Genomic DNA, 22,868 nt, shown 5'->3' with positions numbered 1-22,868 from the left:
GAGCCAGCCAGGGTGATGTCCCGAATCTAGTTCTGTCTCCTTTCTTCTAGAGCCGTCCTCCCACCTTTTTATTCTCTGCAATGACATATCGGCAGGCTGCTCCCTGGCTGTCTTGTAGAACAAGCAGGCCACGCTCTGGATTGGTCAGGTTGTTTCCTTCCCATTAGATTCAGACTGCCACATGGGTGACCTGCTGCAGGGGGAGCACGCTGGGGCCATGGCCGGGGATTCTGAGATTGAGGACTTGGTGAAGGTCATGTCTGGCAGCCTTCCCCATTGTGAGGGTCTCTTCAGTAAGTGACGTGTTGGTCATCCTGGGGACACCCTGTTCTCCGTGGGTCGTGATAACGATCCTTGCAGAATCAGGTATGACATCGGTGTTTGCACAAGGGCATTTTTCTAAGTCTGGCAGTCTTCTGCATATTACATCTGTCAGAGATGGCCTTTCCCTCCCTGCTCTCCCAGCCCCCACTGCAGGGTTCGTGCACTTTCCTAGATTGTTACTCCTTCAGTGTTTTGTCAGGCACCATCAGTACTCTTTGGTGTGCAAATTGTCCCACGTGGCCAGTGCCGGTCTCTTCACGCTGGCTTCTGTGACCTTTTGCTATGTCCCCATGAGCTTTGAGCACTTTGTAGCTTTGTGATGCTAAGCTACATTTTTTCTTGAACTTTTCTTGCTCTGGACCTGGAGTCTACCATCTCTGCAAGGGGCCCTGTTCCTTTTAGTAGGGGGAGATATTTAAAAACCAGAATATAGATGCTAGGTGTCACTGTTTCTAGGCCTTTCGGTGGCCAGAGCTAGAGGAGGTGTGTGTCTGTGTGTGGTGTAGTATTTATACGTATTGTGTACATACACAGTTGTACGTATGCATGAGTGTAAAGATGAAATAGTGTTAGCAGTTGTTTATAGTTAAAATGTTAAAATTGAGTTGCCTACTTGATATCCTTTGCTTGCTCTTCTGACTTTCGTACAAAAAGGTGGGCAGAGCTCCAGGTACCTTTGGAGTCAGGTGAGGGTGCCAAATTAGGGTTCCTGGCCAGTGGGAGCGAGCCGGCGTCACTTCAGCAAACATGGAGTCTGTGCCGTGGGCAGGTGTCCTGTTGGGCCACTCCCTGGTTATAGTTGAGTGAAAGACCTTCCTTCCCCCTCAGCGTCTTGTTCGTTCATTGGGAAACAGTGCAGATGTGTGTGAGCCACCAGGGCAGTGTGGGGGGAGGAGGCCAGTGAGCTTTGGAGCTTTGGGAGGGGGAAGTGCGGGAGTGTGGTGGGGAGGGGGGGATTGGGCAGAAGGGCAGGGTAGGTGAAGGTGGAGGCCAGAACGCTCGCATGTCTGGTGCACCAGGAGCCAGTGCTTGGGCTTCCTGGGACGTGAGCCAGGCCGCAAGTGAGGGACAGTCGCCTTGTCCCTGTTCTTGCCTTCTGGGCCCCCTTAGGTCTTGGGGAGAGAAAGTGAGGTGGCAGGAGATAGGCCCCTGAACTGGGAGGTGATGACATCTTTGGGAGGTTTGAGGCTTAAACAGCTGAAGCAAGAACCGGAACTTGCTGGGTGCCCTTCAGTGGATTTCTGACCGCCTGCCCAGCTGGGTAGCAGCGGGTCAAATGCCATGAACGTACATTTGAAGGGGTGCTTGGGTGGCTTAGTCGGTTAAGTGTCCGACTCTTGATTTTGGCTCAGGTCTTGATCTCAGGGTCCTTTGATCGAGCCCCGTGTCAGGCTCTGTGCTGGGCGGGGAGTCTGCTTGAGATTCTCTCTTCCTCTCCCTCTGCCCACCCCCCCATCTAAAAAAATGAAATAAATTTCAAGTTTTTTGGGTTTTTTTTAAGATTTTATTTATTTATTTGACAGATAGCGAGAGCAGGAACACAAGCAGGGGGAGTGGGAGAGGGAGAAGCAGGCTTCCCGCTGAGCAGGGAGCCCGACGTGGGGCTCGATCCCAGGACCCTGGGATCACGACCTTAGCCGAAGGCAGACGCTTAACGACTGAGCCACCCAGGCGCCCTAAATTTCAAGTATTTTTAAAACATGTTCTTAAGAAGCCACTTGCTACATTTAGAAATTAAAGTGAATTAACATAGCTGGGTAGATAACGTGCTGATGGTTTTCTACCCTTGGCTGTTCTGTGTCAGGGATATTTGAAATGTTTTGACCTTGTTTTTACCTCTTGATAGAAAAGCTCACTGATCAGGTGATGCAGAATCCTCAAGTTTTGGCAGCTTTACAGGAACGGCTTGACAATGTCTCCCACACTCCTTCAAGTTACATTGAGACGTAAGTATGCTGTGCATGGGACTCGGTACAACTTTAAGAAACAAAGGGAAAAAGACTGATTTCCTGGTTCCTTAGACTAGAAATAAGTGTCTTTCCCATTGAGCAGACTTTGGGTGCTGAGAACCAGGCACTGGATTCCAAAGAGTAGCGCCTAGGCTCAGCAGGTGGTAGAGGTGCAGGCCTGTGGTGGGAGGTGCGGCGGGGGGGCGGGGGGTTACTTAGCCGGGGGGCCGTCGGGCCAGGCTCAGGGTGGGGTGCTGGCTCCCTGCTGGCTCTCCGCAGGTGGACTGGTGATTCTGCCTGGGAGTAGGAGAGTGGAAGATGATAATGGTCTCTAGTTTTCTGTCTAGACTCTGAGTGAGTGGGGTGGGTTTCATGGAGAGGGAATGCTGGGGCTAGGAACAAGGCTTCATGGAATAGAATCAGTTCCATGTTGGATGTACTACATGGTAAGTGCCTGCTGGCAGGACAGTGTGGAGTTACTGTAACTGATTGGAGGAGGACAGCTGGATGTAGGATATCAGGGTCCAGTTTGCTTAAAATCATTTGTTCTTTTTACTCTGTTAGGAAGATACAGAAAGATAAAAGACAGTTGTAATTGTGTGATTAATGCAGAAAAGAAATACAGGTGTTTCTGTATGTCTGCCATTTTATTAGGTCCTCACTGTGCTTCCTCCTTGTTCTCCTGCCGGCAGTAGTCCTAGAGACGGGACTGTAGTTACGAGTCTTGGTAGAGGACCTTTACATGAGGTGGCTATGGGTAGGGTGGCAGGGGTCCTTTGTGATTTAAGGCTCTATTTAAGGCTCTTCCAGTACTTTCTAAACAGTGCTGTGCATAGGAGCAGCTAGGACTCCATGAGTTGTTGGAGGAAGGGTAGAGTGCCCAGGCTACTGCTAGCCCCACCTCGAGGGCTCAGCCCAGGTGGACGCTGCCCGGGAGGGCTGTATGGTCTGTGATGAGGCCCAGAAATGTGCTCTTTGTTCCAGATGGTGACCAAGGGCTTCAGGTTAAACATACAATTTTGATGGGTTAAAAAGGGTGTTTTTTTTTCTGATTTATAAAAGTAATGCTTAAAAACTAAAATATTTTTAGAATATAGAAAAGTACTGGGGTGCCTGGGTTGATCGTCCAACTCTTGATTTCAGCTCAGGTCATGATCTTAGGGTTGTGGGATTGAGCCCCGTGTCAGGCTCTGTGCTCAGCACGGAGTCTGCTTGTCCTTCTCCCTCTGCTCCTCCCTCACTCGCTCGCTCTCTCTATAAAATAAATAAGATCCTTAGAAAAATAGAAGAATATAGAGAAGTATCAAAAGGCAAAGAAGCTCAAAGTCACCTGACCCTGGAAGGGAACAGACCCCACTTGTCTGTATTGTGTCTGATTTTTCCCTTAGTGCATCACCATGAACCTTTCACTTGGCGCGGAATATTCTTTTAAAACATGATTTCGGACAGGCTGTGTTTTAATCCTGTACAACTTGTCATTATTTCCAGTTTTCCACTTTCACAAATAATGCGTCAGTGGACATATCGGCACATAAGTATTTGGTTATTTCCTTAGCATAAGTTCTTAGAAGTAGAGTTACTGGACCCAAGGAACATTCAGGTTCTGCTTTGCCTTTAAGGTGGATGAGTCGGTTAGAGGACTTCTGTGCCCTCGGGCTCATCAAACCCAGGAGGTTCTTTTTAATTGCCAGTTTGGTAAGGAACAGACAGCAGTTCTTTTAAATTAACATTCTTTCAGATATTTTGTGGGATTGAACCTTCTTTCCATGTTTGATTATTTGTATTTTTTCTTTTGTGGATTATCCGTCAGCGTCTCCCCCACCCCTTCTGTTGGGATGTTCATCCTTCTAATGATGTTTAGGAGCTCATTTCTGTAGTGAGGATGTGAATTCTATGGTAGCCTGAATTTATTTTAAGAGGATTGAAAAGCACGCTGCCTTACTTTGCAGGCATACGGATGTTCTCCTTTTCTTCCCTATTTCAGTTTGCCGAAAGCCGTGAAGAGAAGGATCAATGCACTGAAGCAGCTGCAGGTGAGGTGCGCCCACATAGAAGCCAAGTTCTACGAGGAGGTCCACGACCTGGAGAGGAAGTACGCCGCACTGTACCAGCCCCTCTTCGACAAGGTGGGCAGCTCCCTCCGTGTTGCCTGCATGGTTTCAGAGCTTTCTTCACGTAAGACTCCCACGTTTACGGAGTGATGGGTCCTTGAACGGGTCTCCTTCAAGCCCTAAAATGTAGAATCTTAAGTTAGAAAAGCATTGGTTTTCACAGACATTATTTACAAACTCAACTCTTGAGCTTCTGACTAACTTAGCCTAACTCTAAGAAGGTCTTGTTCTTACTCAGAGAAGGGAGTTCATCACGGGGGACGTGGAGCCGACGGACGCGGAGTCGGAGTGGCACAGTGACAACGAGGAGGAGGATAAATTGGCTGTGAGTATCGTGTTCAAACAATGGCAACTTGTGCTGTTTCAGTGCTGTTAGAAGTAAGAAGTCTCTTACAACGTCACAAAGGAAAGAGCTCCTTACCAGTAGGTGCTGTTTTTTCTCCCTTGGGTTGGCCGTTTCGATTTCTTTGTGATCAGACTACTGAGCGGCGGGCAGGTCCAGTATCCGTTAATTCCGTGACCCAGACACGCTCTCCCTGCTCAGTGGTCTAAACAGCTCCATGCCGTAGGATAGTGAGGTGTGGGATCAGATGAACAGAAACAAAAACATCCGGAGAAGTCTTGTATCGAGACAAAAGCGAAGTCCCACGGGGGAGGGGATACCTGTGTTGGTAGTTGCTGCGAGGTCAGGCTTGTGGGGAGGGCGTGGTGGGTGTCCGGGCCACCCTCCTCCAGGACCAGCAGTGGCGACGAAATCGCCACGATGCACCCAGCCACTTTGGATTGGGAGCTTCTCATCACCTGCTCACAGCCTTCAACAGGTCCCATTCCAGTGCCACGAAAGTTCCGACATGTTGCAGGGCAACTTTGTCCACTTGAAGTTTGTTTGGAAGACAAGTAGCTTTTACCTTTTTTATCCATCAGGATTCCTTTTTAGGGAATTTTTGAAGTGTATGTTCGTTGTAGTAACCATATGTTTTTGATCTTTCAAACATATTGTGGAACCTGGCCTAGCTGAGGCTGTGGTTATGGATGGATCTAGTTGTGAATCACTTCCTTATTTCTCATGAACAGTCTGCCTCTGTTAATTTAAAAAGCCCCTTCTGATCATTTCCATAAGAATCCCCCGTGATGAAGTGTTTGCACTTGCACTGGGCCCATCTCGTGCTCGACCTCCGTGGGCTGCAGTGCAGGAAGGACGCCTCTGCGTGTGGCCTGCGCTGTCGGGTCACCTCCCTGATGTCTGCGTGCAGTTTCTGTCCGATGTTTATAGCCCCCTCCTTACAGTTGGACGTACACGCTGCCGTCGTTCTTGTTGCCTGGGCACTGGAGTCTCCGTCCGGTGCTGGGTGGCTGGCTGGCCCAAGACGGATGTCTCATAGAGCTGGCACTTGGCACCTTCCCCAAGGTTGATGGCACTCTTCTAAAATTATATCACAGAGTCACGTCTGAATGGAGTGCTTTGATTGCTTTGTTCCTTAAAAACATCTAGAAGTGTGGGGCGCCTGGGTGGCTCAGTTGGTTAAGCGACTGCCTTCGGCTCAGGTCATGATCCTGGAGTCCCTGGATCGAGTCCCGCATCGGGCTCCCGGCTCAGCGAGGAGCCTGCTTCTCCCTCTGACCCTCCCCCCTCTCATGTACTCTCTCTCATTCTTGCTCTCTAATAAATAAAAAAAAAAAAAAACCATCTAGAAGTGTTACATACACAGTGGTCTTGGAGATGCAGATGCAGGGAACACAGTTTTTGATAGAAGTTTGTGCAGGATTCTGAAACTGGCATTTTGCGTTAAGTCACTGAATGCAAATGTGTTGCTTTGTGGTACGTGTTCTATTTGGCATCTTTATTTATTTTTTTTTTTTTAGGGAGACATGAAAAATAAAGTAGTCCTAGCAGAAAAAGAAGCAGCAACAGGAGAGGAGCCAAACCCCAGAGGAATTCCAGAGTTCTGGTTTACCATCTTTAGAAATGTAGATATGCTAAGTGAATTAGTCCAGGTAAGCAAATTCCCACCCTACAGAGAGATCTTAGTCTTAATATTTATTTATGAACCACTTAACTCAGAGTTTAGCGGTTGTTCATGGTGGTTGGAAAGGCACTTTGTGTGACCAACAGCTCATAGGAGTGTTCTTGATCTCCTGGGCGGGGGTCTCACTGTTGGAAGCCTCCATTGCTACCTTCTACCGCGGTGCTGCTGGGAAGGCCTGCACCTCTGCGGCTGAGCCACGACTTGTCGTCGTCTTACCTGAGGTCTGCCGCCTCACCCCAGAGAGCCTATGAACAGACTCAAGACCCTTCCCCATCTTACTGTGAATGGACAAGCGGGAAGATGTGAGGGCAGGAGACCAGGAAATTGGCCAAGAAGGCCCATAACTGACCGAGGTGTTTCTTCTGGTTCTCTCTTCAGAGATGTGAGGACCAGCAGGCCTGGTCGGTCCCTGTATGCCGTGGCAGTGGGCAGTCTTGGGAAAACAGTCGGGCTCTTGCCCTCTCTGCCTGGCCTTGATGTTTCTCAGCGCTCTGGGCCAGAGAGAAGTGTCACCTTGTTGCCGGCCCCTAGGACCGCTTGTCAGTGTACAGATGTGGGTGGCTTCCTGGGAGTTCTTAACTTGACGAGGCCAGAATGCCAGCAGGACTGCTTAGCCAGCATCTGGGAGTGTGTGCAACAGCAAGTCGTAGGGGGAATGTGTGTGTTGTCTGGAAAAACGCCCACTAGAAATTTCTTTTTTTCTCTTGTTGATCAGGAGTATGATGAGCCAATCTTGAAGCACCTGCAGGATATTAAAGTGAAGTTTTCAGACCCTGGGCAGCCTATGGTGAGTACTGATTCATTGAGCTCCTGGTTGGCATCAGAGCATCACTGATGGTGAGCGGCTTGGGGCCAGGGCAGGAGGTGCGAACCTGGCCACACACTTGCAGGGTGGTCCTGAGCGAGATGCTCACCAAGAACTAGAATGTTCTCATGCGGCCTTCCTGGGTCTTGCCCAGCAGCGCTGCACAGCCCGGCAAGCAGCTCAGGCCGTGGGCTGCGTGTGGCAGGTGCAGGAGTCCATGCAGCACTGGACTCCTTGGCCGTGGTGTTGGCCACACCGTGCGCCACTCTCTGAGCCGGCTTGTTCCATGTCCGAGGGTGTGATGTCTTTCTCCTAAGTGTCTCCCAGGTTTCTGAGGACCTAACGTCTGTAAAACAGGATGGTAGGGATGTACTCAAATACGAGCAGCACTTTAATAGAAGCCTGAGATGCTAATGAACGAAGCCTGCTGGGTTTTACTGAAAACGTAACTGCAGGTGGGCAAACCTGAACAGCGTGTCCCCGCACTGTCGTACAACACCACTGCCCAGCAGCTTGCTGCGCTGCGAGAGGGGCCTGACTCAAGCCAGCCCTTCCTTCCTCTGCAGAGCGGGGCCCACCACCCTGTGGGAGCTGCGTCCTCAGAGAGGCACTGTTCGTGGCCTCTTAGCCTGGCAGTGGCTGACAGGCTCCATTCCAGTGCAATAGCAGCTCCAGCGACTCATGACTGACTGACTTGTGGCTCTCAGTTTCAGGTCCTGGGGACACGGCCTGGGACCTGGGGTCCGGCTCTTCCTCCCTCCCCATCGCAGAGCACTGGCCCCAGGTTATGGATGAGGGCTAGCATACGTGGGATCTCCCTCCCTGGTCCTGCAGGTGCCTTCTGGGAGGCAAGGGGCAGGGGGACACGCTGGATCTGTCCCTTCCACTTTTCCTGCCTAGCTCACTCTGGGAGGTGACATTCAGTTCTCCCTCTGCAGGCGGGGGCCTGGGCACGAGCTGGCGTGATGCCTGCTCACAGGCTGAGGGGAATCCCTTTGCCTACTGCACCGGGTTAATTGGGTTATTGCAGGGCCTTTTCCTTGGCCTGTGCGGAGGCTGGGCCCTGGCGCCCCCTGGAGGCCGAGTGGGGCAGTCTGAGGGTGTTTGCTTGCGTGGCAGGGGGAGGGAGTGTGGGGGGAGGTGCGTGCTGTTGTAAGTTTCTGTGTCAGTTTTTTCCTAACACTTCTTTCTCACCTGTGATTCATCCAGACTCCATTTATTAATTTTTCCTCCTGGATCAATTCTTTTTTTCATCGTTTGCTCTTATGAGACACTTGTTTGGTGATTTTCTGGGTCTGTTTCCTTTCTCAGCCTGTCTGACGTTTTCCACAGTGGTTTATAGACAGACAAGAGCCCTAGTTCTGGTAGAGCATGAGCCAGTCGTCCTTCTCCCCCTCGTCACTTCCCCTGTTAGAAAAGTCATGCACGCCGGCTGTGGAACGCTGGGAAAATACAGGAAGGTGTTAGGAACAGCCTACAGATCTCTCAGCTTTGGAGTCAGGTTCCCCATAGTCTTTGTCTTTTTAAAGTCATTATGAAGTATTTTAGACACTAAAATCAGAAATACAAACCATGTGTAGCCTCAGAATGAAGCAGGGCCAGTGTGTTTGTTTCTCCTGTGACCACACCTCTGCTCCTCTCCAGGGTCCCTCGCTCACCCTGCGGCAGAGTGGGGTTACAGGTGCAGACAATGTTGTACCGGCTCTGCGGCTGGGAAATAGTTGTCCTTGCGTCTGTGGGCTGTAAAGTGATTTATTTAACGGTGCCCACACGTGCCGCGGCCACCTCCGCCCCATTCTAAATTGTTGCATTATGAGAGCATACTTGAACCCAAATCTTTAAGTCTTGGCCAATTTCCTCAGTTTTGATTCCTTGTAGTGCAGTTTTACTGGGTGAAAGGAGGTGAACATTTATAAGGTTCAAATGTGGTTCACTTACATATTTTTTTTTACACTTTCTTTTTTGTAAATCATCGTGGTTTTGTCTCTGTTTTGAAATAATTTCAGGCTTAGTGCAGAACTTGAGCAACAGCGCAGAGTCCCCCCCGTGCGCCGTCGGCCCAGGCTGGAGCTCCCGGGGCGGGGCGGGGTGGGCGCAGCCGGCGGCGGCAGCATGTGAACCGCACTGGGCGGGAGCGGCGTCTGCTCACACCCCCGTGCGGGCTCCGCTGCGTGCTTACGGCTGACTGGCTGTAGGGGGTTGTGTGTGATGGAGGCGACCGCATCTGTGGGCCCTTTTCTGTTGGACTTGAACCCTCCTTGTCTCTCTCTCTCTCTCTCTCTTTTATAAAGATTTTATTACAGAGAGTGAGCAGGAGCCGGGGGGTGGGGCAGAGAGAGAAACAGGCTCTCCCCGGAGCAGGGAGCCCGATGCAGGACTGGATCCCAGGACCCCGGGATCATGACCCAAGGCAGACGCTTAACGACTGAGCCATCGAGTCGCCCCTTGAACCCTTTCTTGATTCATCCCCAGTCGTGTGTTACAGAAGACTAAACAGAGGCCATGGGGAAGGAAAGGACAGGAAAACATGAAGAAGGGAGATCTCACACTTGGTCTGGAGAGCTGGTAGGGCGGGAGGTGGGAGATAAAGAAGAGGAGCAGTGTGATGCGTACCAGCGTACAGAGTGAGGCAGGGCCCCCGGTGATGCTTGTGAGCCCTCCCTGGCCCCCAGGGTGCCTGTCCACGCCTGCGGTCACAGCCTGCAGCGGTTCTGGGATCATAGCAGCCTCTTCACTGACTGAACACTTGCGTCTGTCTTCCTCTGTCTTCACGGTGGGTGGGTGTAGCCCTGGGGGTTGGGCAAGGAGCGGAGAGGGGGTTGCATAGGGTCCTGTTGCTGAGCTTGCAGGGGACTCAAGCTCTGCAGGGTCCGGTTTCCACTTCCCCTTAGTGGAAGGAGTTTGGTTTTAGTCTTTTTAATCTACTTTTTCCCAGTTGATAATTGTATCCTTATACATTATAATGAAAATTGAAATAGCTAACATTTGGCAGGCATTGCCTGTAAGCCTGTATAAACCCTGTACTAAGTGCTTCCGTAGGTCAATCCTCTAGTCAGCTCAGGGAGAGAGAGAGGATTGTGCTTTCCACTTTATAGATGAGGAAACAACAGCAGAGACAGAGTGATTTGACAAGATCACGCAGCACCTGTAGGCAGAAGTGATGTGAACCCAGAGTTAGTCTTATAAAGTATCTCTATAACTTACTCAACCAACGTTCTCTTTTTTTTTTTTTTTTTTAAAGATTTTATTTATTTATTCATGAGAGACAGAGAGAGAGACAGAGGCAGAGGGAGAAGCAGGCTCCCCGCGGAGCAGGGAGCCCGATGCGGGACTCGATCCCAGGACCCTGGGATCATGACCTGAGCCGAAGGCAGACACTTAACCAACTGAGCCACCCAGGCGTCCCTCAACGTCCTCTTTTTTACCTTAAAATAGGGCTGAGGTGAGCATCTTCGCACATACTGATGATGCATCACCCAGGTGTCTTTTCCCAAACAATGAATTCCTCAGAGTAGAGTTACCAGGTCAGAGAATTTTATTTTACTTCAATTTCTTGATCTTGCCAGATGGTCCTTTATAAAGCTATTTACAGTATATGAGTGGACGTGATTTCCCAGAGCACTTGCCAGTTCTACATATTATTCATACATAGGTAAGAAGAAAGCAAGACTCCTTCCTACTGCCACTTGACTTTATTTGTGTCTGCTGCTTTGTACACACCCTGCGTCCATTTTTCCTCTTAAGCTTGTCTCTTGAGATTACACAGTGCTTTGTGAACAAAGGATGAACTTGTCCTTCCTTGGTGTGGTTTGCGGAGGCCCAGGCAGTGCTCCCCACCCTCACAGAGTCTGGCCCCTTTGTGTAGCAGAGAAGGCGGCGCTCTGCCTGAACGCAAGTGGAGAAGGAGGGCGGGCTGGAGCCCGCTGCCTGGTGTCCCCTAGTCCAGACCCTCCAGCTCCATCAGGGTGAGCCCGGGGCGGCAGAGAGAAGCTAGGGTTTCTCAGGAGAGCTTGGACCTCTACTGGGAAGGGGCTCAGAGGGTCCCGCGCTCTCCGCTAGGGCTGAAGCGCCACAGGTATTCCCCCACTTGTCGTTTGTGTTTGAACTGGGTGCTGCTGTTTTTTGTAATCAAGTTCTTCTTGACATGTGGCCATACCTGTTGAACTTTTCCGTAGCGGTTTCTGTCTGTGGCGTCCCGCTCAGAGAGGCGCTGGTCTCCAGTACGGACTGTGGGGTTTGTGAAGTCTGTCACTGGTTGCTTGTAGATTTTTAAGTGGCACTTACCTGAGTTTTTGTTTTCAGTCTTTTGTATTAGAGTTCCACTTTGAACCCAACGACTACTTTACCAATTCAGTCCTGACAAAAACATACAAGATGAAGTCAGAGCCTGATAAGGCTGATCCCTTTTCCTTCGAAGGTCCTGAAATAGTTGACTGTGACGGGTAAGGACTCGCCATTTCACCTTCTTTTTCTGAAAGAGAAACGGATGATTTTAGAATTTAATGAGTAAGAGAAATCAGGAATAAAACAAAATGTCTTTAATTTTTTAAAATCCCAGTAGACCAAGATTTACATTAAATAGTCTTTCTGTGGGGGTTTGTGATGGCCTGCCCTGGGAAATGTGTCATGAGGTCACTTGTGCCAAAAGGGGGCTGGTGGCCCAGTCTCCTCATCAGATGGAGGGATTCGGTTCTCTAGGTCCCTTGCATGATGCTGTCCTTGCTGAGCTGATAAACGACCCTCCGCAAATATTTGCTGAGTGAACGGATGAATCAGGGCAGGGCAGTACTGGTCAGTTGCTTGCTTCGGAAATTGGGGGCAGTTTAATTGTTGGACTCATGATGGAGCACCTTGGTGATTTCAAGTGAGATCACTGGGGAGAGAATGTGGTTTGGAGTTCTTTCCTCTTGGTTTGTTTGAGATGGTTTGGGAAATTGTGGTTTTTTTGGTTTGGGAAATTGTTTTTGAATTGGCACAATTACCCTTACTCACTGGAACCAAGTACTTCTGAATCTCGCATATGAGCAATTCAGAGCTTTATTAAAACCCTGCTAGACTTGAATGGCGAGAGTGACTCTGAGAGCGCATTTCCCAGGGCCAGGCTGTCGTGTGGGAAGTGGGCCGGCCTTTCCAGGCATGTTCCCGAGCAGACGCTAGTCACATGCTGCCAGGGGTTCCGTGTGGGTCCGCAGCGATTGAAAGATGAGCAAGCACGCGGGGTTCGCCCCCAAGCCAGGCCCACTCGGCAGCCCAGACCCAGTGCGCCCCGCCCCCATCAGTACTTCATGCAGCGGTCCCCTGCTGCCTCTTCAACTTGTCCTGCTCGCTTAGCTGCATTGAGAATTTGGGTGCGTGAGTGGGTGACTTCAGGTGTGCTCTGGGGTCTGGACAAAGGCAGCAGGTGACAAGCTCTTGAGCACTCTCTGGGCACCGTAGCCCAGCCTTGACTGGGCTTGGTCACAGCAAACATACTGGCGGCGGTGGGGGGGGGGTGTTCCTCAGGGGAGAAGACCCTGGCTTCAGGTGATGCCGTGGCAGCCCGGGCCACTTGGCCTGTTCCCTTTCGCCGGCCGTCACATGGACTTCATAGGTGTGCAGTGTCGGTTGGCAGCCTGGTTTGCCTATGTTGTCCAAGTTCAGCCTCTGGCTGTGCCTTGTTTACCATGGACGTTCGTGGTGTTTCTCAGGGCATATGTCTGTGTGCGTGATGGCCGTCTGTCCCTGTAGGTGTGCTATCGACTGGAAGAAAGGGAAAAACGTTACAGTCAAAACAATCAAGAAGAAGCAGAAACATAAGGGCCGAGGCACAGTGAGAACAATTACCAAACAAGTTCCGAACGACTCGTTTTTCAACTTCTTCAGCCCGCTGAAAGGTAAGAGGGTTGTGGTGTGGACGTTGATTATGTACTACGCGAAGTAGCTTCGTTACCCTGAGTCCGGTCTGGGTCCTCCGGCGAGAGTGGCCAGTAAGGACACGGTTGCTGTGCCAGGAGCCGTGGTGCTGGTGCTCACGGGGTGCGGGGGTGGTAGGGGTGGTGGGTCCTCCTTGTTTGTAGCAGGGGGGAAGGCTTGGCGGGCTCTCTGAGCTCCATGCTGAGAAAGCTGGAGTGATGCCAGGAGCGCCCCCAGCCGGCGCTTCCGTGCCTCACCGCTGGGGCCTGCTAGCGTCCCTGGGGCTGCCCGTCCTGCTGCAGGCCCCCTCTGTGGCTGGTCATACTCCTGTTACACCTGCGCAGCTTAGGGAGCATCCCCCACCCTCTCTTTCTCATAAATTCAGCTTTGTTTTGTTTTTCTCCCTGACTAGGTAGAACTCAAGGGGCTTGGGAGTTGATATAGTGTGACAACACAAGTAATTGGATTTCCAGTTTTGAAAGACTTAGCTTGGAAACTTCGGTTCCCCCCCCCCCCAAATCATAAAATAAAGACGGAAAGCTTGACCTCGTGGAGGGTGAGCAACAGGTTTTGAGAATAAATACTGGCAAGTCTTTTTTTTTTTTTATTAAAGATATTTATTAGAGAGAGAGAGAACGAGAAGGGGGGAGAGGTAGAGGCAGAGGGAGAAGCAGGCTCCCCGCCAAGCAGGGAGCCCAATGTGGGGCTCGATCCCAGGACCCTGGGGTCATGACCTGAGCTGAAGGCAGACGCTTAACCGACTGAGCAACCCAGGTGTCCCAAATACTGGCAAGTCTTAAAATTTTCTAAACCGGAGAGAATGCAGAGGCCAGGCCGGTTGGCAGTGTTAGGATAGTGAGGATAAAACATTTTCTCTCTATTTTCCATGAACACAGATTGAAATTTAGAACTGCCCGTCCCTGCCACAGGTAATTGGTGGGTGTGTGAGCTGTTCGCCCTCGGCCACAGGGTGGCTCCACTCTCAAGTGTGAGCCTTGGACCAGGACTTTGTCTCTGAGCCGAGGGCCCTCGCTTCGCAAGCTCTGCCCTTCAGCCCCGTATCTTTCTGGGATTTGTCTTTGAGCCTAGAGGATGCAAATGTGTATTGGTCTGGGGTAACAATAGCCATAATGTAGTTGTTAAGTTTCCTTGTTTTAGAGAATTCCCTTTGGTGGTCACTTGCATGAATTCACTGTGAAGCAGAGGGCCTTTGGTTCCTAAATGCAGTGGCTCTGTTGGAAGGTTTCTTAAGATTGGATTTCAAGTCATTCAATAAAATCAAAGTGAAATTAAGTGGACTCAGAATTTGGGGGGTGACATTTGGGGTTTTAAAACTGTGCTGTGATGGTTGTCCCACTCTAAAAATGTCCCAGAGGTCATTGAATTATACACTTCAGTTCTCTGGTAGATGAATTTCACGTAAACATAGGTCTTTTTAAAGTAATCACACATAATATCAATTGATGAGCTCTGTAAACAAATAGAAAGTGACCGTGGGGCGGTGATGGGGCAGGCAAGGAAAAAATGTCAGAATTGAGGTAACATGTTTTGAAATGAAGGAAACATAAGCTGGCTGGTCCGGTGCCCTCCTTGTCCTTCAATCTACAAAACGTCCCAAAGTCACATGAGCAAAGTCCCTGGCCAGAGTCCCCGGACCCAAATCTTAGCCCGTGGGGGGTGCTCACGTGCCAAGACTCGGGGACAGTGCCATAGGGGTGGTGTTGACACGTGGGTGCCCAGCCCATGGGGAACTGCAAGCTGGGAGAGGCCCCGAGAGGCAGGATGAGGCCAGCGCCATAAGCTTCCAGCTCCTGGCAAGACCGGGCCTTGGACAAGCATCTCTGAAGTCCGGGGTTTGAGTCACATGATCATTTGAGTGTCACTGGGCTTTGTTGAGTGGTTTTAAGTCCCTGTCTTTCCTGTCACCCTTGGTTCTGGGTCAGGCTCCAGTGCAGCAGCAGTCTTGGTAACCATGGGCGCGCGCGTGTGTGTGTGTGTCCCGTGTGCACACGTGTGTGTGGAGCTGCCCCTCGGCGAGCCGTGCGGTGCTCTGTGGTGGGCAGCGACCAGCGGCACCCTCCTGCCCACGGGGAGTCTTTCCATCTGTGGGACAGACGCTTCAGCGCTGTGTCCTCGCCACGGGGACCCACCGGTGTTGGCCCGCTGAGGTGCAGTGCTTCAGACACCAGGCCCAAGGATTTTCCTTTCCCTGCGGAATCGTGCAGGGCTGCAGGCTCTGGTACTCGCTCCTGAAGGCGTGAGTGCACCGAGTGCCCACAGTCTGGGGCCCCTTGATGGGCCTTTCCACGTGTTGACACTGAATTAGGAAGAGCTTTTCCCCAGTTGGCGTTCCCAAGCAGGTCGGGCGGGGGCGGGCGGTCGGCACCGCGGGAGGCGCGGGGCTCCAGATGCGCCCTGGGCCACCTTCCCTGTCCTCGGAGCTGCCCGCGTGCGCTTGCAAAGGTTTTGGTTGTCAGTGTAACATGCATATGTTTTGTCTTTTTTTCCCTAGCGTCTGGGGATGGAGAATCACTGGTAAGCTTTGTGTTGTCATCCGATCTCTTGTGCTGTCACATTCTTTATCTTCAGAGTAGTGGCCTACCTTCTTCTCAGTCCCTCCTTCGTCCTCCCTGAGGCCTGGGGTGCACTGTGTTCACGACACCGCGGGGTGGGGCCAGAGTGCGTGGGCCCAGTGCACCCCGCCATCCCCAGCAGTGCTGGGTCCCCCAGAGCGAGGAGCGCGGTGTGGGGGGGGGGCATGGTGCTCGCCCATATCCACGAGTTAACGTTGAGGTTTTCCCTTCTCAGGACGAAGACTCGGAATTCACATTAGCCTCTGACTTTGAAATTGGACACTTCTTTCGTGAGCGGATAGTCCCGCGGGCCGTGCTCTACTTCACAGGGGAGGCCATAGAGGATGACGACAACGTATGTGGGCGGGAGCCCTTGGGGGCCTGCCTTTGGCAGTATGGGGCGCCCTGAGCAGCAGCCTGGGGGACCCTTGGTGTCGGGGGGTCGGGGCCGAGCAGGGCTCTGGGTGCTCTTAGAGCAGAATGCCAGCCCCGTCCAGGGACAGACAGCATCCTTGAAAGGCCCCAGGTGCTCACCCTGTCCTGCTTAAGGTGTGCAAGCTTTGGGTGACTTGGAAACATGAGGAAAAAAATCTCCTTTTCAGAGGTCTGACCACAGCAAAAGGTTATCTACAGAGCTGACTCTCGCTAGCCCGTGGTGTGCCGGCGCCAAAGGCTTGATCCCCGTGGTGCACAGAGGGGTGGCCAGGCTGTGCAGGCCCCTTTCTCTCTCTCCCCCGCCTCCCTCCCTGCTTGAGCGCAACCTCGCTAGCTGTCCTTTGACAGTCACCTGAGGTAGTTCTCCATCATAACCCAGGCTTGGCTCACTGTGTCTTCTTGATTTGTGGGGATCAAGTTTCGTTTTATAGCGTGCAGTTAGTAGTATGTTTCAGATACTTATTCCCTTGCTTTTAGAGCTCTTAGGTTTCCTGGATGGCTCTAGGTTTCCTTTCTAAGCGGTCTGTCGAGGTTTCAGACGGGCAGCAGGAGCCGGGCAGGTTTGAGCTGCTCAGTGGCCAGAGCAGTGAATGCCTGCTTCTCACGTTTTCTGTGCTGATGGTCCCAGCCAGGGGGCACGTCCCGTCCAGTGTGTGTGAGCTGTGTAGTCTGAGACTCGTTCGCTTCGGAAAGGCCGTTCGTCTGTCCCTGGGCCGGGAGGTGGTTGTGGGCAGGAGAACGTGCAGGCACACAAGTCAGCGTAGCGTTGGCTCGTCCAAGCACTCAGGTGAGTACTGAGGCTGAAGTTGACACGGCAAACTGTATACCAGCATGGTCTGTGATGGTAGGGCTGTCTTCGGCCTGCCTGCTCTGTCCAGCGTGGTGGGACTGGCCCCACGTGAGGTTCGAAGATGTAGAAGGAATCTGTTGACAGCTGAGGAACTGCGTGTTTCCGTTTTATTTAATGTAGCCCCCAAAATCTAGTGACTACACACACTGGAAAGTGCATGTCTGGACCAGCGGTCTCCACACTGTTTTGATCATATGCCCATCGGTTTTAAAACGTGATTGTCCAGTTTATATATATTTACTTACTTAAAATACAGGCAGAGTGGATAGTACTGGGAGCGGTGCAGTGCTCTGCGTGTCCTCTGCGCGTCCTCTGCGTATATATGTCTGCGCCCAACACCTCCGATGCAGGTGCTGCTGCCCAGCGGTGTCGTTGAGGGGTTAGGAAGGGGCACCCCACTTAGGCCTGCTGAGACCAGGGTCCTGACTTCACCACTCACGGCCGTAGTGACTCTCATGGCTTGTCGGGCTCTTCGAAGAACACCTGTTGGCACCATTACTTGGTGCGCGTTGGGAGAGAGGTAAATTTGCAGGGGCCTGATGCGTTGGAAACCTGCACAAGCGCTACACGGTGTTGCAGAAGGAAATGGAGCCGGGAGTGCTGATTCTGTCTTCCATGTTCTCCCAGCTCGGCTTGCGTGTCCCACGGGCTCTGTACCCCGACTTAGCGACCCCTGCTCTCCATCAGTGTGAGATGTGTTTGCCACAGGACCCTCCAGGTCCAGAGTGAAATGATCTGAGAACCTCAGAAAATCCACGCTTGAGCCTGTTTGAGGCTAGTTCAGTCTGAGCTAAAATGTGATTGGCTACAAGACACGGTTTGCCTAGGTCTTTCCCTGTCAGAGGCTGGAAAGGGCACAGGGGCATGCTTGCACCCCTGATGGCCCAGCTGGTGCAAGAGGGCGCGCATGCTGGGCCCGGTGTCTGAACTGGGCCCCACCAGCCCCCAGGCCCTTACAAGTTTTGTGTGAGCTGTCACTAAGGAATATATGTGTGGGCTCCAACAAAAGAAATGTTCTTAAGAAAAACCTAGTAAATCTTTAGGTCTCTTGTGTCATGCAGGTGATAGTGATAAGGTTTGTTTTGTTTTGTTTTGTTTTGTGTTTGGTCTTGATCTGAGTCTGATATGTGGAGTTTGAGTGAGAGTCTGACCTGTGATGTCTTTGGACCTTGAAGAAATTCATTCAAGACCAACCGACTATGGTGTTGGGCTCTTTTTCTATACACTTAAACACCAAGGTTTTATCACATTTCGAATGTGTAAATATTTACCCTTGTATGAGTTAAAAAATACCATTGAAATTCATGTATCTGCATAGTAAAATCATGCTCCTGGATTACTTACATCAGCCAGTTTCCTAGGTGATCCCAGTACGTTCTCATGCTGCCCATCTCCTTTCTGCACCCTTCCCCATCCTCAGGCCTTGTTTTGTGTGGTTTGCAGGTACCCGGCATCCTATCAACACAGCGGGGCTCGTGAACAGGCGGCCCTGCCCCGCTGGCCCCAGCCTGGCCCACGGTGTCGGGGCCGAGGAGCCCGGTGGCCGACCGTGGCCCCCCGCCCCCAGATGGGCCTCTGCCCGGAGGCCAGGCTGCACTTCCGCATTCCCTAGGCCTGACCGGTGTGGGGTGCTTGACGGGGACCGTGCCTGGGTCAGGCTGCCCTCCTGCTTTCGAGACCTAAATCTTGTTTCCTTTTTCCTTTTTCAGTTTGAAGAGGGTGAGGAAGGAGAAGAGGAGGTAAGACATGGCGAACTTGGAGAGTCCTTTCCCTGAGGCCTCGCTAGGCTTCCTCTGCTAGGGCGGACAGACCACCAGTCGTACCCGGTTTGTGTGGAGCTGCCTCAGGGCCTCCACCCTGTTGAAGCTGGGGAGGGGGGCAGGGTACAGCAGGTGCTGTCCCTGTGTCCCGTTGTTGACCCCGCGATTGGCTTATGAAAACGTGGCTTAGGAAATGTTGGTTGAACAAACAAATCGCGTTTTCAGCATTGTGTTTATGTCCGTTGTCACTGAACAAAAAGGTGCCCACAAGTCAGTGTGCCTTGAAGGAGTGACTTAATCACTTACGGACAGTGATCGTTGGTTTCCCGCTAAAGCCGAGGGTGGCTTTGTTTGTGTGGAGCGGGTGGCTCCACAGGAGTTTAAATCCTGTGTGTTCAACTCGCTCTCACCCTTTTACGCAGGAGTTGGAAGGTGACGAGGAGGGAGAAGATGAGGACGATGCCGATATTAACCCCAAGGTCAGTCGTTGGGGGGCCGCCGCCCCCGTGAATGCCGGCTGCTGCGTCCCCGCCTGGCCACGCCAGCCCTGCTCTAGTCCAAACACGGAAACAGACCGGGGGCAGGCTTGAGCGACCCTTCCTGTAGGATTTAGTGCTCAGTGTGTGGCCAGTGAAGGCTTTCCCAGCTTGCTCGTAAGTGCTCTCTTTCCATAAGCTCGTTCAGGAGAGCAGCTTTCTTTTCCAGACCTTTAGTCCCTTCAGGGGAATGGTTGAATGACGACACGAATAAGCTGTTTCTTATGTTTATTTTTGGAAAAGGTATAAAGAAGTAAATTTGGGGGGTTATTTTTTTAATGAATAGAGTAATAAAACTATAGACATAGTTTTACAATTGCCTTTGGGCTGAGAATATTCAGAAGCTATGTCTAAGTATCTCCAATCATTGAAAGTAAATTAGGAAGCTTTAAGAAAACAAAAACAAAAACTGAGGAGAACGGGCAACCCCAGTAATTTTACCTGAAGGTCTGAATGTTTACTGATGGCAGATCAGCTTAAATGAAGGCACTTTGTCACTTGACACATCCCTTAAATCCAGAGCTGCTTTAATGCAGTCCTCAGGCTGTAGTAGGCCATCCTCTTGTTAGCGAGCATGAAGTCTGTAGCTCACTGCGTCATCATGGGCTGTCAGAGCACTAACCTTCCCTGCCGTTTGTAACCTGGATCTCAGTTTAACGAGACAATGTTTGTCCGCCGTCCGTTTTTACCCTAAGTGGAATGTGCACTAAATGTGAGTGTAATAACCCAGCTCTGGTTTTTTTTTTTTTTAACGCCAAATGTTTCTGTAAATGCATGCTTTATATAAGTTCAGCTCCTTCTAGAGAAGGATGGGAGGTGGGTTTCAAACTTAAAATGTACCATATAAATACTACTTGGGACTAAGCTCACAGAAATGCTTACCTCTGCGCAGTCGGCCTGTCCAGCACGGGGGGCCTGTAGCGCAGGCATCCCTGTGCTTGGCTCCGTGACACGGGGGCCCTGGCTCAGGGGGCTCACGCTGGGCAGTTGGGGGCTGCTGACAGGCATACTCACGGTTTGGATTCTAGAGCAGGCTGAGGATGGTTTGCAGTGGGAGCTCCGTTACTCCGTCGCTTGTTGCTGCCTTCTGTTGTTTGTCCTTTTCTGTTTTCCTGACACGTCTGTTTTCTGGAAGCGCGTTCTCTCACAAGTCGTCCGGCACCCTAGAGGGTTGTCAGGACTGGCGCTCCCTGGGTCTGTGTGTGCTGTTGGTTGGGGGAAGGTGGGGGATGATAGATGGGCCACTGGTGGGAGGCGCGAGGACTGCCAGCCCTGCGCAACCAGAAGGGCCCGAGTCTTATCCTTCGGAGGGATTGGTCATGTCAGAGTCTGCACACAAGGAGGCAAACGAGGGAGAAGGGATTTTTTGGTATCAAACGTACAGATGTGGTGGGTTGGGGTTGCTCATCTCAAGCTCAAGAATTTGTGGCCCTTTTTGTCATGAGAAAGTGGCTGTTTCCGCCTGTATAATTTTGTGCATTTTGTTTTCTTTTATGCTGACACTTCCTTTCAATTTTTTCCCCATTTAGGTGTAATTTTTGTCTGTTATTCATGCATTTTTAGGTAAGGTGGAATTCCATTCATTCCTAATCCAATCTTCTGATCTGTGATTTGTAACAGTGCCTTATTGTGACTTGGTGGATAGAGGGGAGGCTGCGGGGCAGGCACACTCCGCATGTGTGAGGCTGAGCACATGGCTTTCGGAAGAATAGTAGTTTCACACAGGTGTCCGTTGTGTGTACTTCTAAAACTGAGCATCAGAAACTACATTTGGCTCCTGCTTCCTGAGCCCAGTGTTTGTTGCTGACCAAGTCAAAGGCGTGACTGGTGAGGCATTTTTATTGGGGACGGGCCTGCCCTCCAGGAAGAGCACAGAGCGCGAGGGCCCTGGGAGGTGGGCACTGTGTGGTCTTCATGAAGACCGTGTTGTGGATCAGCCGCACCCCGTGCAGTAGGAAGCAGCCGCTGTGCTCTTTCTTGACGTGTCTCTGTCGATTGTTTCTGCTTCTTAAAGTCAGGTGTGGTGCGGACCGGTAGGTCGTAAAGGCCTACCTGAACTTTGAATGTGCTGGAGTTAGTGCCCCCAAAAGCTGCAGTGTCTGTGTGGTGTGGTCCTGGGCATTGTTGGGGTGCTCTGACCAGGTGGGGATAGAGCTGGGTGCTGCCCACCCGGCACCCCTGCCCCCCAAGTCGTGGGCCATTGCAACTCCGTTCCAGCGATCAGCTCCCTCCCTCGTGGGACACTGTCCTCCCCGGGGCCCAGGGGCCGTGCTGAGAAGATGCCACAGGAGGCAGGTGCCGTGATGTTCATCCCCGGGAAATGGCAGGGGGTCCCGGGGGCTGTGCTGGGCAGCCCCAGCCGGTGCGTAGAGCAGGGCCCGTGAAAGCTGGAGCCTGAGCTCACTGCCGCAGCCGGCGTGCTGGTGCTGATGGTCGTGCAGACCACAGGCGGGGGAGAGTCTCCGCGTGGCCTTCCTGTCTCGCTCTTGCGGGCTCGCTCTCCTAGAGAACTGAGCGGTAGCATGGCTGCCTCCTGGCAAGGCAACGTCGTAACCAGAGGAGATGAACAGACACCATGGATCCTGGGTGTTTAAGGAGTCGGGGCTGATCTTTGACGTGCGTTCACGACAGTGTGTTCGATTACTCTTGATGCCCGCTGCCCCACTTGTCTGAAGAATGTTCCCCGCAAGCCCCACTCTCCCGCCCTGCTAGTCACGGGGAAGCATCCCTAACTTGTTCAGCCTGTCTTTCTAGGACAGGAGGACCCTCCTGTGGCGTAGCCACCATGAGCAGCATGGTACTGTAGCCCCTCAGTAGTGTCATCAGATCCTTGTCAGGGGCCCAGCCGCTCCGGTGCAGGGGTTCCCTCTGCGGTCATACAGGCCCTTGGGCCCCGGCTTTGTGCCCCCGGGAAGCTGTGGTGGCCCGCTGTGTGCTTGGTGGCTTGTTTTCCCCCCTTCTTGGGCAGTTGTCCTCTGTTAAAACTTGGCCTTTAAATGGCTCCATGACAGGCAGGATTTGGGCTGTTAGTTTGTGCCTTGGAAACACCCCACTCCTCTCCCATGATATTCAGGGGTATTGAGTGACCAAGCTGCCATCAGACTTGGTGGCCTGAGACCAAGGATGCCGGGGCATAGTTGTAGTCCTGTTTTGGCCTGTGTCACAGGCTGAAAACCAGTGGTGTCTTGTTGCTAAAATTCACGTCAGAAGCTTCGGGGTTCTGTGTTGACTTTACAGCCTAGGACTTGTGTCCATGCGGATGCTGTCCCCAGAGGTGGGGCCGCTTGCCTGCCTGCCGGGAGCTCTCAGTGAGGTCCCGTTGCCTCCAGCAGGCTTTATCCCCCAGGCTACTGAATGTACTTTAAACAAATGGGTAATATGTTCTCCTGGTTAAAAATAAGCATATGAAGGGCGCCTGGGTGGCTCAGTCGGTTGAGCGACTGCCTTCGGCTCAGGTCATGATCCCAGGGTCCTGGGATCGAGTCCCGCATCGGGCTCCCTGCTCTGCGGGGAGCCTGCTTCTCCCTCTCCCACTCCCCCTGCTTGTGTTCCCTCTCTCGCTGTGTCTCTCTCTGTCAAATAAATAAATAAAATCTTTAAAAAAAA

At 51.9% G+C, this 22,868-nt stretch overlaps 1 protein-coding gene and 1 non-coding gene across 5 annotated transcripts in view; both read left to right on the top strand.

Annotated features, from left to right (window-relative positions):
* Positions 1-22,868, top strand: part of NAP1L4 (nucleosome assembly protein 1 like 4) — a 45,773-nt gene that overhangs the window by 19,423 nt on the left and 3,482 nt on the right. For 2 of the 4 annotated variants that reach the window (XM_081797619.1, XM_081797620.1), the window contains 11 exons: positions 2,171-2,270; positions 4,258-4,399; positions 4,623-4,709; positions 6,248-6,379; positions 7,127-7,198; positions 11,519-11,658; positions 12,944-13,089; positions 15,621-15,643; positions 15,917-16,036; positions 18,676-18,705; positions 19,149-19,205. In XM_081797619.1, coding sequence (XP_081653745.1) covers positions 2,171-2,270; positions 4,258-4,399; positions 4,623-4,709; positions 6,248-6,379; positions 7,127-7,198; positions 11,519-11,658; positions 12,944-13,089; positions 15,621-15,643; positions 15,917-16,036; positions 18,676-18,705; positions 19,149-19,205 — 1,049 coding nt within the window. Of the gene's footprint in view, positions 1-2,170; positions 2,271-4,257; positions 4,400-4,622; positions 4,710-6,247; positions 6,380-7,126; positions 7,199-11,518; positions 11,659-12,943; positions 13,098-15,620; positions 15,644-15,901; positions 16,037-18,675; positions 18,706-19,148; positions 19,206-20,791; positions 20,826-22,868 lie in introns of all 4 variants that reach the window. The other 2 variants (XM_081797622.1, XM_081797621.1) reach the window with 2 other exon arrangements.
* On the top strand, positions 7,822-7,944 carry LOC115938587 (small nucleolar RNA SNORA54). The gene has a single exon (XR_004073646.1). It is a non-coding gene; the product is annotated as a small nucleolar RNA SNORA54 (small nucleolar RNA).

Source organism: Leptonychotes weddellii, chromosome 11 (genome assembly GCF_054177405.1).
Source record: "Leptonychotes weddellii isolate Sample4059 chromosome 11, ASM5417740v2, whole genome shotgun sequence".
Lineage (NCBI taxonomy): Eukaryota > Metazoa > Chordata > Mammalia > Carnivora > Phocidae > Leptonychotes > Leptonychotes weddellii.
The sequence above is the reverse complement of the archived record's forward strand: the minus strand, read 5'-3'. Positions and strand labels throughout refer to the sequence as shown.